This window comes from Tachyglossus aculeatus, chromosome 13 (assembly GCF_015852505.1).
Source record: "Tachyglossus aculeatus isolate mTacAcu1 chromosome 13, mTacAcu1.pri, whole genome shotgun sequence".
NCBI classification, from domain to species: Eukaryota; Metazoa; Chordata; class Mammalia; order Monotremata; family Tachyglossidae; genus Tachyglossus; species Tachyglossus aculeatus.
In genome coordinates, this window is record NC_052078.1 from 24,026,350 (window position 1) to 24,039,792 (window position 13,443).

The 13,443-nt window shown below is 51.5% G+C and overlaps 1 protein-coding gene across 1 annotated transcript in view; it reads right to left on the reverse strand.

Annotated features, from left to right (window-relative positions):
- ITGA8 (integrin subunit alpha 8) overlaps window positions 1-13,443 on the reverse strand; it is a 107,705-nt gene that overhangs the window by 91,345 nt on the left and 2,917 nt on the right. The window contains exons 2-8 of the mRNA XM_038755834.1: window positions 11,987-12,120; window positions 8,130-8,230; window positions 6,598-6,721; window positions 6,106-6,167; window positions 5,117-5,162; window positions 2,116-2,241; window positions 501-545 (exon numbers count right to left, since the gene is read on the reverse strand). Coding sequence (XP_038611762.1) covers window positions 501-545; window positions 2,116-2,241; window positions 5,117-5,162; window positions 6,106-6,167; window positions 6,598-6,721; window positions 8,130-8,230; window positions 11,987-12,120 — 638 coding nt within the window. The remainder of the gene's footprint in view (window positions 1-500; window positions 546-2,115; window positions 2,242-5,116; window positions 5,163-6,105; window positions 6,168-6,597; window positions 6,722-8,129; window positions 8,231-11,986; window positions 12,121-13,443) is intronic.

Below are 13,443 nucleotides of genomic sequence, written 5' to 3' on the forward strand. Positions count from 1 at the left end.
ATTTATTGAGTGCTTACTGTGTGCAGAGCACTGTACTAAGCGCTTGGGAAGTACAAGTTGGCAACATATAGAGATGGTCCCTACCCAACAACGGGATCACGGTCTAGAAGGGGGAGACAGAGAACAAAACAAAACATGTGGACAGGTGTCAAGTCTCAGATACATTTTACATAACTGCCGCCCGAAGAGCACTGATCAGAGGAACTTCAGCATTGGCGATTGGAGAAATGGAGGTTGAGAAGTAGCTTGGCCTAGTAGCAAGGGAGAGTAGAAAGGTACAGTGCTCTGCCCACGGTACGTGCTCAATAAATATGACTGGTTGAATGGAAAAGGCAGTCAGCCCAGAGCGGGGCCCCGCTATCTTCGCAAAGGAGAACCTGGAGCTCCGATGGAGAAACGCTCTCTCCCATGACGAAAAGCATCTGACTTTCTCGGTAACAAGCAGAGGCGAGGAAGTGACAATGGTTTTTCTGGGTAACTGATTCAGAAGTGCTTCCTACCTTGGTCTGAGTCTCCCGTAAATTCTCCTGCCGTGACCGAGTAACCTGTTTAAAACAGCCAGTTCAAACAATTACTGTAGAGGTGGGAGCTCAGGAAAAGAAGCCACTGTTCTTCTGGCCAATGACCTTGGAATTTACAAAACTGAAATGAGGCGGGGGTGGGGAGGGGGGATGCCGGTAGCTGAGTAGGAATCCTTCACCTTGAGTCACTGAAGGGCACTAAATCTCCCTCTGCTGATCCTGACTCAAACACGGCTCCCCTACTGATCGCAAGGTCAGCTGTGGAAAAATGAAGCTTCATAACTCACCCTCTGTACTGATCGTCAGCCAAGGCCCTTAAGAGTTTCTGCTGTGGATTGGATGTCCAAACCTCGCCCCGCTGGCTTTGGGAGTGAAGGCCCCAGGAAGATCTGGACGGAATGATTCCCAGACCAAGGAGGATGCCCCCTCCCCAACCTGTCTGTAGCCACAGGACCAACTGATCTCTGTCTTCCCGGGAAAGCCATAACCAACCGTGTTTAGGTTGACTTTCCTGGCTGATTGAGAGCCCCCCTTCCCAGTGTGTTGCCACTCTCCAGGGCTGCCCTGGAGAAACTCAGCGGGGCTGGGAGAAGCCAGGAGCACAGTTAGCCTACAGTTTCCACATTCCCTGGAAGCTGCCTAAGCCCATCCCACAGCCTGGACCCTGACCACCCTTTCTTCCCCTTTGCAGAGCTGGGGTGAAGAGTCCGGTCTGGACCGATGAAGGAGTTGATGGGGGAGGTCGAGGGGCAGCTGGGCCAGAAGAAGTCAGCCTCCCTCCTGAGACGGGAGAGGATTCTAGGTAACTGGGGGATGCCAGGACACAAAGTCCCAGGAGTGCCATTTAGAGACTCAGAGTAAGGATTCCTATTGACTAGTGGTACTCTCTCTTCTCTCCTCATGTTGGTTTTGTAAATCCCAAGGTCGCTGGACAAAGCCATGCGTACCAGCTCCATTCACCCATCCATCCATCCGTGGCTGTATCGTGATGTCAGTCACCAGACCAGGTAAAGTTCCCCTTGGGGCAGGGAATGGTGAAATGGGGAAGGGGCATCTATGCCCCAAGCTGGCATGCACTTTGACCTGAGGCCCAAGGCTTCTGGGTTTGTGCAGGGCATTCAGGGTTGTTTAGACTGAGCACTGACCACATTGGGGTGGTCCCCTGGACTGGCCTGAGCCCTAGGCCTGACCCTTGGGAGCAACTCATCCCCTTAGTGGGAGGCAAAGGCATTATTATCATCATCATTAATGGCATTTAATGCGTGCCTACTATGTGTTAAGGGTTCACCCAGCCCGGGGGCAGGCTGATGGATCTGATCCTGTCCCTGCCCCTGCCTATGCTCCAGCATTAGGGGCCATGGCGTCCAACAGATGTGGGAAAGGGAAAGCTCACAGCCTGAATTTGCTTGTCAAATTTCTGATAAAAACGTTTGTCAAAAGGCTTAGTCTCCATTGAGGGCTCCAAACCCCTTGAAAGCAGAAAACGACACCAAATTGATGTAAGGAGAAAGGGAAATGAGCCAGCTGCTCGCATCCCCCAACAGAGTTGCTGTGGGGACCCAGGGCAGCGGCTTTGGATGGGGCAGCCCCTTACCCAGGTAACTGTCGTCGTACGATGCGGGCGCCACGTCGGTTTGCTTTTCTCCGCTCAGTTTCCGGAGGATGTTCTTGAAGGAGTAACCCGCGACAATGTCAGCCACACTGGTGGTGATCACCTGACCTGGGACAGGACCAGCTCGTGACCCCGAGGCTGGCGATTCTTCCCCACATCTCCTCCCTTCCACCCTCTCCACCAAGACAGCCTGTCTGGGCCCCTGCCCCATATCAGGGCTTAGAACAGTGCTTGGCACATAGTACGCGTTTAACAAACACCATCATTGTTATTATTCCTTCCCTAGAGGAGGGTTGGATAGATCAGCAGTGCTTAGAACAATGCTTAGAACAGCACACCAGTGCTTAGAACAGTGCTTGTCACATAGTAAGCACTTAATAAATACCATCATTATTATTATTGTTGCTATTATTATTATTATTATCAGAAGCCCAGAAAAGTTCCCATGGGATATTTCTCTTCAGCCATATTTCTCATCCAACCCCGGCATGCAAAACCCCCACATGACCTAGTGGAAAGAACACAGGACTGGGAGTCAGGAGACCTGGGTTCTAATCTCTGCTCCATCACTTACCTGCTGTGTGACCTGGGGGCAAATCATTAACTTCTCTGTGGTCCCGTTTCTTTATAGGTAAAATGGGAATTAAATATCTCTTCTCTCTACACCATAGACTCTGAATCCCATGAGGAAAAGGGAACGTGTCTGATCTGATTGAATTGTATCTACCTCAGCAGTTAATACAGAGCTTGGCACCTAGAGAAGCAGTGTTGCTCAGTGGAAAGAGCCCGGGCTTTGGAGTCAGAGGTCATGGGTTCAAATCCTGGCTCGGCCAATTGTCCACTGTGTGACTTTGAGCAAGTCACTTAACTTCTCTGTGCCCGTTACCTCATCTGTAAAATGGGGATTAAGACTGTGAGCCCCCCGAGGGACAACCTGATCACTTTGTAACCTCCCCAGTGCTTAGAACAGTGCTTTGCACATAGTAAGTGCTTAATAAATGCCATTATTATTAGTAGTAGTAGGAGCTCAACAAATACCATTATTATTATTATTTTTAATTTTCATCCACCTCCATCCAAAGAACCACAAGAACAGATTCATATAATGCTGTGCCCACAGTGGAGTGCTAAATTATTAGCATTAATTGATTGATCCCCTGAATCTAGAGTTCTCCCCAGCCCACTGGATTTGTCTGTTTGAACAGAAACAGCAGATAAAGTCTAAATGCCCAGTGTAGGGCAACGGATTTGGCGACAGACTGAATATGTGGGTTTCATGAGAGAGATGAATCCAGGATAATGCCGAGTTCACGGGCTTGTGAGATAGGGTGGTATCCGGTGTTGTCTACAGTGATGGAAAAGTCAGTTGGGGGGGGCAGAATTTGAGTGGTAAGATGACGAGTTGTTTTAATAATAATAATGGTATTTGTTAAGTGCAAAACACCGTTCTAAGTGCTGGGGAGGTTACAAGGTGATCAGGTTGTCCCACTGGGGGCTCACAGTTTTAATCCCCATTTTACAGATGAGGTCACTGAGGCCCAGAGAAGTGAAGTGACTTGCCCAAAGTCACACAGCTGACAATTAGCAGAGCCGGGGTTTGAACCCATGACCTCTGACTCCAAAGCCCGGGCTCTTTCCACTGAGCCAAGCAGCTTCTCATGGGCATGTTAAGTCTACCTGGATGGTAGAGATGTCCTTAAGACAGGGAGAAATGAGAGACTGCAGAGAAGGAGACGGGCCAGGGCTGGAGAGGGCGATTTGGGAATGCACAGCTCTGACGCATCAGTTTAAGCAACTGGTAACTAAAGGGCTGTGCCGGGAAATGATGATGATGATAATAATAATAATAATAATAATGGCATTTATTAAGTGCTCACTATGTGCAGAACACTGTTCTAATCACTGGGGAGGTTACAAGGTGATCAGGTTGTCCCACCTGGGGCTCACAGTCTTCATCCCCATTTTACAGATGAGGTAACTGAGGCCCAGAGAAGTTAAGTGACTTGCCCACAAGTCACATAGCTGACAATTGGCGGAGCCGGGATTTGAACCAATGACCTCTGACTCCAAAGCCTGGGCTTTTTCCACCGAGCCATGCTGCTTCTCTGAAAAGGGAAAAGGATAGGGGTTCTGGCGCATGTCCACTGGTGTCCCATAGGTTGAATTGATGAAGGGATGCCCCCCAACCCTCACCCTCTCAGGGGGCTCTTGGAGAAGCAGAAAAGAGTAGGGGCCCTACCCAGGGAGCTCCTCAAATGGGGTGTCTGAAGACTGCTGCCCCAAATCTCCAGCCAAGATGGTTCTCGGACTGTCAAAGGGCTCACTAGCCAAGGGCTGACTTATGACAGAGAGAACAGGTGGTATTTGTTAAGTGCTTACTACGCACCAGGAACTGTACTGAGCCCTGGGGAAGAATCAAGGTAAGCAGGTTGGATTCGGTCCCTGTCCCAAATGGAGCCCGCAGTCTTAATCCCCATTTTACAGATGAGGTCACTGAGGCACAGGGAAGTGAAGTGACTTGCTTAAGGTCACCCTGCATAGAAGGGGCGGGGCTGGGACTAGAACCCATGTCTTTCCGACTCCTATCTACCCACTGAGGCGCATCTCTTCTTGTGGATTGGGTGGGGCAGAGTGGGGGAATGAGTATCCTTAGCTTCTCTCCAGTAAATGCTGAGGACTGAAGATTCCAGCTGGTAACCAAGCTGGGATGGGCAGAGACAACCTTAAAGAAACCACGGAATACTCTCTGAGAAGTTAGGCTGCCGTAGAGGAGCCCTGTAACATTCCCGGGCCCTGTGGAGCAAAGTTAGTAGCCACCCAAGGTCCCTTGCAGAGTTGGTTGCCGGGCCGCTGGAGCGGAGGCGTACTTCATTCCTGAGAATGCCAACCCGATGAACCGAGATTTGGTTTCCGCCCTTGCACCCCCATCAACCTCTGCATCAACCACATCTGAGCGCCCCTCCGCCGGCGGGGAAGAACATACCTTGCCAGTAAAAACTTCCTGGGCCGCCAAGAATGAGATCTCCATTCTAGCATACGGGAACAAAGAGGAACAGTGTAGAGCACAGCCAGCCTAACATTCGCTTGCCCTCACGCCCGCCCTTCACCCCTCCGGAGATCCGTACGGGTTAAACACTGAAATCTCCATGTCCTGATTCTGCACCTAACCATCCCTGCTGTCGCCAATGTTGATTCCCTCCACTTCCCATCCCAATGGATACCTACATTACCACCTATTCTGAATCATTCTCCCCTCCCTCTCTCCCTCTCCTTCCTGCCTAGTTTGGCCTTTCTTGACTTCCAGCCCCCAGCCTGCCCCTAGCTGTGGTCCTGGGACCAGCCAACCACCTAAATTCCTCCAGGGGTGTTTGCCGCTCAATTATCTGAATCCAACCCAGGGCTTTGTACAGTCTCTGGTACATAATAATAATAATGATGGCATCTATTAAGCGCTTACTATGTGCAAAGCACTGTTCTAAGCGCTGGGGAGGTTATAAGGTGATCAGGTTGTCCCACTGGGGGCTCACAGTCTTCATCCCCATTTTACAGATGAGGTAACTGAGGCACAGAGAAGTTAAGTGACTGGCCCAATTCACACAGTGGACAATTGGCGGAGCCGGGATTTGAACCCATAACCTCTGACTCCAAAGCCCGGGCTCTTTCCACTGAGCCACGCTGTGCTTAAACACCACAAATATTATTATTATTATTTATTATTATTATTATATGTGGGCTGCTCAGAGTTCCAAGGCCATAGGTCTATGCTGAATTTTGGGTAAGGGAATGCTTTTGTAGATTTGTAATAGGCGATAAGAACCCCAAAAGCCTCTGTTTTGTGTGGCCGGAGAAGACCTAGGTCACCGGCAGAGACCAAGTGTGAATGTGGCCGGAGGAGGCTGGAATGTGCCGACTGGCTACCTTAGTTGAGTCTTTCGGCCTCCAACTTGCCCCCTGGCCCTCGGCTAGTCTCACCTTGTAGAAATCCGCGCTGAAACCGGCTTGGCAATAACCTTGGCCTTCGGGATCGGGGTTGCCTGCAGCAGCAAGGACAAGGACAGGTCGCTGCGCGTGTCTCCCAGATCGATTGGTCAGCCCCCATTCCTTCTGCTCCCGCCCCCGGCTCCCATAGTGACTTCTGAGCCGCAAAGTCGACCCTTTCCCATTCCTGGAAATCCTCAAGCTCCGTCCAGATCCTACATGAACCAGCCAGCCCTGGGCAATCAAGGTTCACCCACGGCCATCTTCAGGGGCCGAGGTCCCGGGCTAAGGAGGGTTTGGCCCATTTCCTGGGCCCGTGCTCTGAGGTGGGCAGACTGACCAGAGCCGCTCTAGAGGTCCAGCTTCCCCGTTACCCCACTCCTCCCGTGGCTCCAAGGCCATTTCCAGTTCCCACCCCCCGTCAGCCTTGTTTGCTCAGGCAAAAACTCCGGCCCTGTCATTGCCCCCTCCCCGGGACCCACTCACTGTTGCGGCAGGGAGAGTACTCAGCATAGGTACTGAAGTTCTGGATCGCCACGTAGCAGGTGCCCACGGGGTCCTTCTCCCTGTTGGCTTTCAGCGTCCGCCAGTGGTACAGGGGGGCGCAGGCCTGGGACACAGCAGATGTGAACGACCGTTAGGTTCCTCGTTCAAGGGAGAGGCTGCATCCCCAAAGATTCGACTCTGCGCAGACCCCGAGGAGGTAAATGAGCTCCCCCACCCAACCCATTCCCGGTTTCTCCACTGGGGTTGGAGCAGAAATTGCCCCCACTTTCCCTTGGCTTGAGGAGAAATCCATTTGCCCGAGCAGAGGAATCAGATCCCAGCTTCCTGCCTATAGTTTGGTCTGGGCTCCTTGCAGCTCTGCTTCGGTGGCCAGCGATTGCCTTGGGTTTTCTCTGATCTCTGGATCATCTTCTGCTGAAGGCCAGGACTTTCCCTGATTTTTTGGAGGTTCTGTTAGTCCACCCCACTCGGTCTCCCTGGGTTCCCCAAGGCAGCCCAGACATTCCGGGAATCATCGGCCAAATCACGCTGCCCCAAAGGATGGAAGGTAAACCGTCCTGGGTGGGAGACGTGAGATCTGTGCTGGCTCAAAGCTAGCTGTGGGAAGGGGTCAACACTCGCTCCGAAACTGCAGTGGGTCAGTCCGGTTTCTAGATCACCTGCTTTATGTCAAAAGCCTGACCCCAGAGGAGCCACCAGAGCTAGCCGACAGAGTGGCCAGCTCCTCAGAAATCCCCACGGGCAGCTGCAGCCCCAGGCCCGGGTGCTAGCTCATGGCTTTATTTCGATAAGGAAAATCAGATCAAGATCAACCCCAACTGAAAATCGTGGGAGATCAGCTCCGTCGGGAAGAACGTCACTCACTCGCTAAGCAAAAAAAGGGATCGTTGGGTGGAATTCGGAATCAAAAGCAGCATCGGCAGCTGAAATATTTTTGAAAGGTTCTCCCCCAGGCCGTGGCCCTGCTCCAAACCCCAGACTCAGATGAAATGTAAATAAAACAGGGGCTTCGTCCTCACAAATGTGGGGCCCATGGGGTCTGGTCTAGGGATCTCCAGAGCCCCAGGAGAGTGATTTGAAATAGAAACTGGTTTCAAAGCATGGCCAGGCCAGGCAGGTGCCATTTTGGGTCCTCTCATTCCTGACTGGCAACTTTCGGGCCTTGCCAGGGACCTCGGATGAGCCAGCCTCCCACCATTGGCACCGGTGACCTGTGATGTCTCTCCGGCTGCTCGGTGTTCAGAACTGGGGCCAAACTCTTTCTGCACAGGAGTCAGGGGTACCGGGGTTTCTGTTGTAAATGGAATCCATCTGTCCCCGGCGACCTGCCCACCGGAAAAGGACGATCTCATTCCAACACCCCTAAGGCATTTCCTCTGAGCAGGTGGTCCTCGCCGGGCCCGATGGCAACTTACGGAATGTCCCACCTCATGGAAAATTCACCACTTAGACTAGCGCGGCAGATGCCAGGAGTGTCTGCACAACCACGCCGGTTACCAGCCCAAACTCACCACCACTTTTCCCTCGTGAGCTTTCACCGTTGCCCCGAACCACTGATTTGATTTGAACTCTATGGGCTCCTTGCTCCCATTAACCTTGATCTTGCGGTTATCTGGCAGAGAGAGAGGGTGGGGAGTTAACAATGCTCACAGCTCTTACAGTGCTCACAATACTCCAAGAACCCACAACACTCTCAGTGCCCACAGAGATCTCAGTGCTTAAAATACTCACGGCAGCCAAAGGGATTACACGATCGCAACAATCTGAAGAGAAGCTGCGTGGCCCAGCCAAAAGACCACAGGCACGAGAGTCAGAAAACCTGGGTTCTAATCCAGGATCTGCCACTTATCAGCTGTGTGACCTTTCACAAGTCATTTAACTTCTCTGGCCTCAGTTCCCTCATCTGTAAAAAGGGGATTCAATACCTGCTTTTCTCTCCTACTCGGACTCTGAGCCTCCTGTGCGGCAGGGACTCTGTCCCATCTGAATGCATCTTCAACCGATCGATCAATTGATCGTATTTATTGAGCGCTTACTGTGTGCAGAGCACTGTACTAATCGCTTGGAAAGTACAGTTCAGCAACAAATGGAGACAACTCCTGCACAATGACGGACTCACAGTCTAGAAGGGGGAAGACAGACATCAAAACAAGTGAACAGGCATCAGTAGCATCGCTAGAAACAAATAGAATTATAGATATGGACACATCATTAATACAATCAATAGAATAATAAATATGTACCTATATACACAAGTGCTGTGGGAGGGAAAGGGGTAGAGGCGATGGGGAGGGGAGGAGGAGCAGAGGAAAAGGGGGGAATCAGTCTGGGAAGGCCTCCTGGAGGAGGTGAACTTTCAGTAGGGCTTTGAAGAGGGGGAAGTTTGCTAGTTTTGTGGATTTGAGGAGGGAGGGCATTCCAGGCCAATACTTAGCAGGTAGCAAGTGCTTAAGAAATTCCACAAATATTATTGACAGTCATGACGCTTCTAACGCAGCACTTATAATTTTTATTGTATTTGTTATGCACGTACAATGTGTCAAACACGGTTCTCAGCACTGAGCTAGGTACAGGTAAATTAGGTGAGACACAGTCCCTGTCCCACCTGGGGCTCACTATCCAAGTATTAAGCACTTACTACGTGCAAAACACTGTTCTAAGCGCTGGGGAGGTTACAAGGTGATCAAGTTGTCCCACAGGGGGCTCACAGTCTTAATCCCCCATTTTACAGAGGAGGTCACTGAGGCACAGAGAAGTGACACAGCTTGCCCAAAGTCACACAGCTGACAATTGGCAGTGCCAGGATTTGAACCCATGACCTATGACTCCAAAGCCCGGACTCTTTCCACGGAGCCATGCTGCTTCTCCAGCAGCATGGGTATTGAATCCCCGTTTTACAGTTGAGGAAACCGAGGCCCAGAGAAGTGAAGTGATTTGTCCAAGCTCACACAGCAAGCAATTGACTGAGGCAATCAGGGTGATCACCTCCTCATCCCACATGGGGCTCACACTAGTAGTCCCCGCTTTTCAGGTGAGGTAACTGAGGCACAAAGAGGCTAAGTGACTTGCCCAAGGTCACACAGCAGAGGGGTGGCAGACCTGGGATTAGAACCCAGGTCCTTCTGATTCCAGGGCCCAGGCTCTAACCACTAGTGCAAGAAATATCAAAGGGAAGTCAGCTGGAGCCGGCCCCCAAACCTACTGGGGTCAGGGGGACTCCTGACCCTTGACCCTCTTCCTCTCTCCAGGGCCCCTTCCCATGTCCCTGGGAGCTCCATTTAAGTGGTGGAAGATCGTGTGAATTCAAATTACTATTCCCCTCTACCCAACTACTTCGCCCTCTCAAGCAGTGCCCCCTTTCGCTTCGCCACCCTCTAAACCTGGCTCTGGGTGCCAATAATGTGGCATCAAATTGGGTCTGAATACCAAAGTTATTTTGTTGTTGTTTTTTTTAATGGCATTCATTAAGTGCTTACTGTGTCACTGTTCTAAGCGCTGGGGTAGATACAAACTACGGTGGACACAGTCCATGTCCCATGTGGGGCCCACAGTCTTAATCTTCATTTTACAGATGAGGTAACTGAGGTACAGAGAAGTGAAATGAGTTGCCCAAGGTCACACATCAAGCAAGCAGCAGGGCCGGGACTAGAACCCGGGTTCTGCAGACCTGGGGCGGTGAGACCTCAACCTGTCCCAAATAATAATAATAATAATAATGATGGTATTTGTTAAGCACTTACTATGTGCGAAGCACTGTTCTAAGGCCTGGGGGATTGTCCCACGTGGGGCTTGCAGTCTTCATCCCCATTTTACAGATGAGGGAACTGAGGCACAGAGAAGTTAAATGACTTGCCCAAAGTCACACAGCTGACAATTGGCGGAGCCGGGATTTGAACCCATGACCTCTGACTCCAAAGGCACTGAGCCATGCTGCTTCTTCCGGCTCCTACAGCAAGTCTGTCTTAGTCACAGGCCAGACTGAACATCAACTAGCAACACAGAACCATAATTATAATGACATTTGTTAAGCGCTTACTATGTGCCAAGCACTGTTCTGAGCACTGGGGGGGGGGGGGGGATTCAAGGTAATCAGGTTGTCCCACATGGGGCTCACAGTCTTCATCCCCATTTTCCAGATGAGGTAACTGAGGGCCAGAGATGTAAAGTGACTTGCCCAAAGTCACACAGCTGATGAGTGGTGGAGCCGGGAATAGAACCTATGACCTCCGACTTCCAAGTGGGGCTCTTTCCACTGAGCCACGCTGCTAACCCTAGACAGTCAAATCCAAGAATAATAATAATAATAATATAATAATTACTATGTGCCAGGCACTGTTCTAAGCGATTGGGTGGATAAGAGCAAATCGGGTTGGACACAGTCCCTGTCCCGAATGGAGCTTACAGTCTCGATCCCTGTTTTACGATGAGGTAACTGAGGCCCAGAGAAGTGAAGTGACTAGCCCAGGGTCACACAGCAGACACGTGGCGGAGTCGGGATTAGAACCCATGACCCTTTTCTACTGCGTCACGCCAGGCTCTAGTGCTCACTTCAACACAGCTTCACCGGGTAAGACATGGGAGGGGAATGAACCAGACCAGAAGCCCCAGACTCCCACTGTGTGATGAGCCAAAAGTGGGAAAGCAGAAACAACATTTTCCGTCTCAGACAGTGCTCCTTCTCAGCTGAGAGCTGGGAGCCGGAAAAGCCGTGCCGGCATGCCGATCCGGTAAAGCGGGGCTCTTTCTGAGCACAAGTTTTGCGGGGGAATCGGGAAATGAGAAGGCAAAGGGGAAACGGTTTCAAACAGCCAACGCGAGAGCACCACGAGGGTTTTTTTCAGGTTCAGGGGCGGACAGTTCATCCAACACTTTCATAAATAATAATAATAATAATGATGGCATTGGTGAAGCTCTATGTGTAAAGCACTGTGGGCTTCTAGGTGGGCCCTCACCTATTCTTCTCACCCTCCTGCCACCCCCTTTTCATTCATTCATTCATTCAATTGTATTTATTGAGCGCTTACTGTGTGCAGAGCACTGTACTAAGCGCTTGGGAAGTACAAGTTGGCAACATATAGAGACGGTCCCTACCCAGCAGTGGGCTCACAGTCTAGAAGATGAGGGAACTGAGGCACAGAGAGGTTAAGTGACTTGCTCAAAGTCACGCAGGGATGAAGGCTGTGAGTCCCATGCGGGACAACCTGATGACCCTGCGCATAGAACAGTGCTCAACAAATACCGGCATTATTATTATTACTGCTTCCCCTTTGCGGCCACCCCAAATCCAGCATCCTGCTGCCCTCCTTCTCCCCCCCACCACCCTGGGGCCCCTCCCACAGTCACAGTCCTCCCCATCTCTCCCACTCACTGGTGCTGTCAAAGGGGACCTGGCGACAGGGGGTGGCCTCCTTGGCGGGCCAAGGACACAGGTACACGGCTCCTCCCTGAACGATGTCCGGCTGCGACGTGTTGGCTTTGGGGGCTCCAACCAGCACACTCACCCTGCGGAAGAGGGGCGGGTGGGATCCGGGATGGGGGTGGGAAGAGTGGTCTGAGGTTCCCAGGATCAGCCAGGCCGCCCCGCCAATGCCCGGGTCACTCCAAATGTCCAGGCCCCGCTGGATCTTGTCCGTGTTCCCCACCTGGGGTCACGAGTCATCAGGGACAGGGGCAGGGTTTTTATTTTTAATGGCATTTATTAAGTGCTTACTATGTGCAAAGCACTGTTCTAAGCACTGGGGAGGATACAAGGTGATTGGCTAGTCCCACAGGGGGCTCACAGTCTTCCCATTTCCAGAGGAGGGAACTGAGGCACAGATAAGATAATAATATTAATAATGGTATCTGTTAGTACAGTGCTCTGCACACAGTAAGCGCTCAATAGATACGATTGAATGAATGAATCTGTTAAGGACTTATTAATAATGATGGCATTTGTTAAGCACTTACTATGTGCAAAGCACTGTTCTAAGCACTGGGAAGGTGATCAGGTTGTCCCATGGGGGGCTCACAGTCTTCATCCCCATTTTCCGGAGGAGGGAACTGAGACACTTCCCAAGTGCTTGTACTTTCCAAGCACTTAGTACAGTGCTCGGCACACAGTAAGCACTCAATAAATACGATTGAATGAATGAATGAATAAAAATATTAATAATGGTATCTGTTAGGAAGTTAATAATAATGATGGCATTTGTTAAGCACTTACTATGTGCAAAGCACTGTTCTAAGCCCTGGGGAGGTTACAAGGTGATCAGGTTGTCCCATGGGGGGCTCACAGTGTTCATCCCCATTTTCCAGAGGAGGGAACTGAGGCCCAGAGAAGTGAAGTAACTTGCCCAGAGTCACACAGCTGACAATTGGCGGAGCCGGGATTTGAACCTGTGACCTCTGACTCCAAAGCCTCTTTTCCACTGAGGGATGAGGGCAGAGATTGGAAGAGGGACAGGGGAGGGGGCACAGAAAGAGGGCCAGGGTGACCGGGACAGGGACAGGGATGGGAGGAGGAAGAGACAGGAGCAGGGGGGGAAGAGACAGGGACAGGGATAGGGACAGGGGGATGGAGACAGGGGCGGGAGGTAGGGAGGATGGGACCGGAGGAAGCAGGGACAGGGACAGGGATGGGAGGAGGAAGAGACAGGAGCAGGGGGGAAGAGACAGGGACAGGGACAGGGACAGGGACAGGGGGATGGGGCCCGGGGAGGGACAGGGGCAGAGATTGGAGGAAGCAGGTACAGAGGCAGAGTGACGGGGATAGGGGTAGGGATTGCGGGAAGCAAGGACAGGGAAAGGAGCCGGGAGAGCTGGGAAAGGAGAGGGAGACAGGGA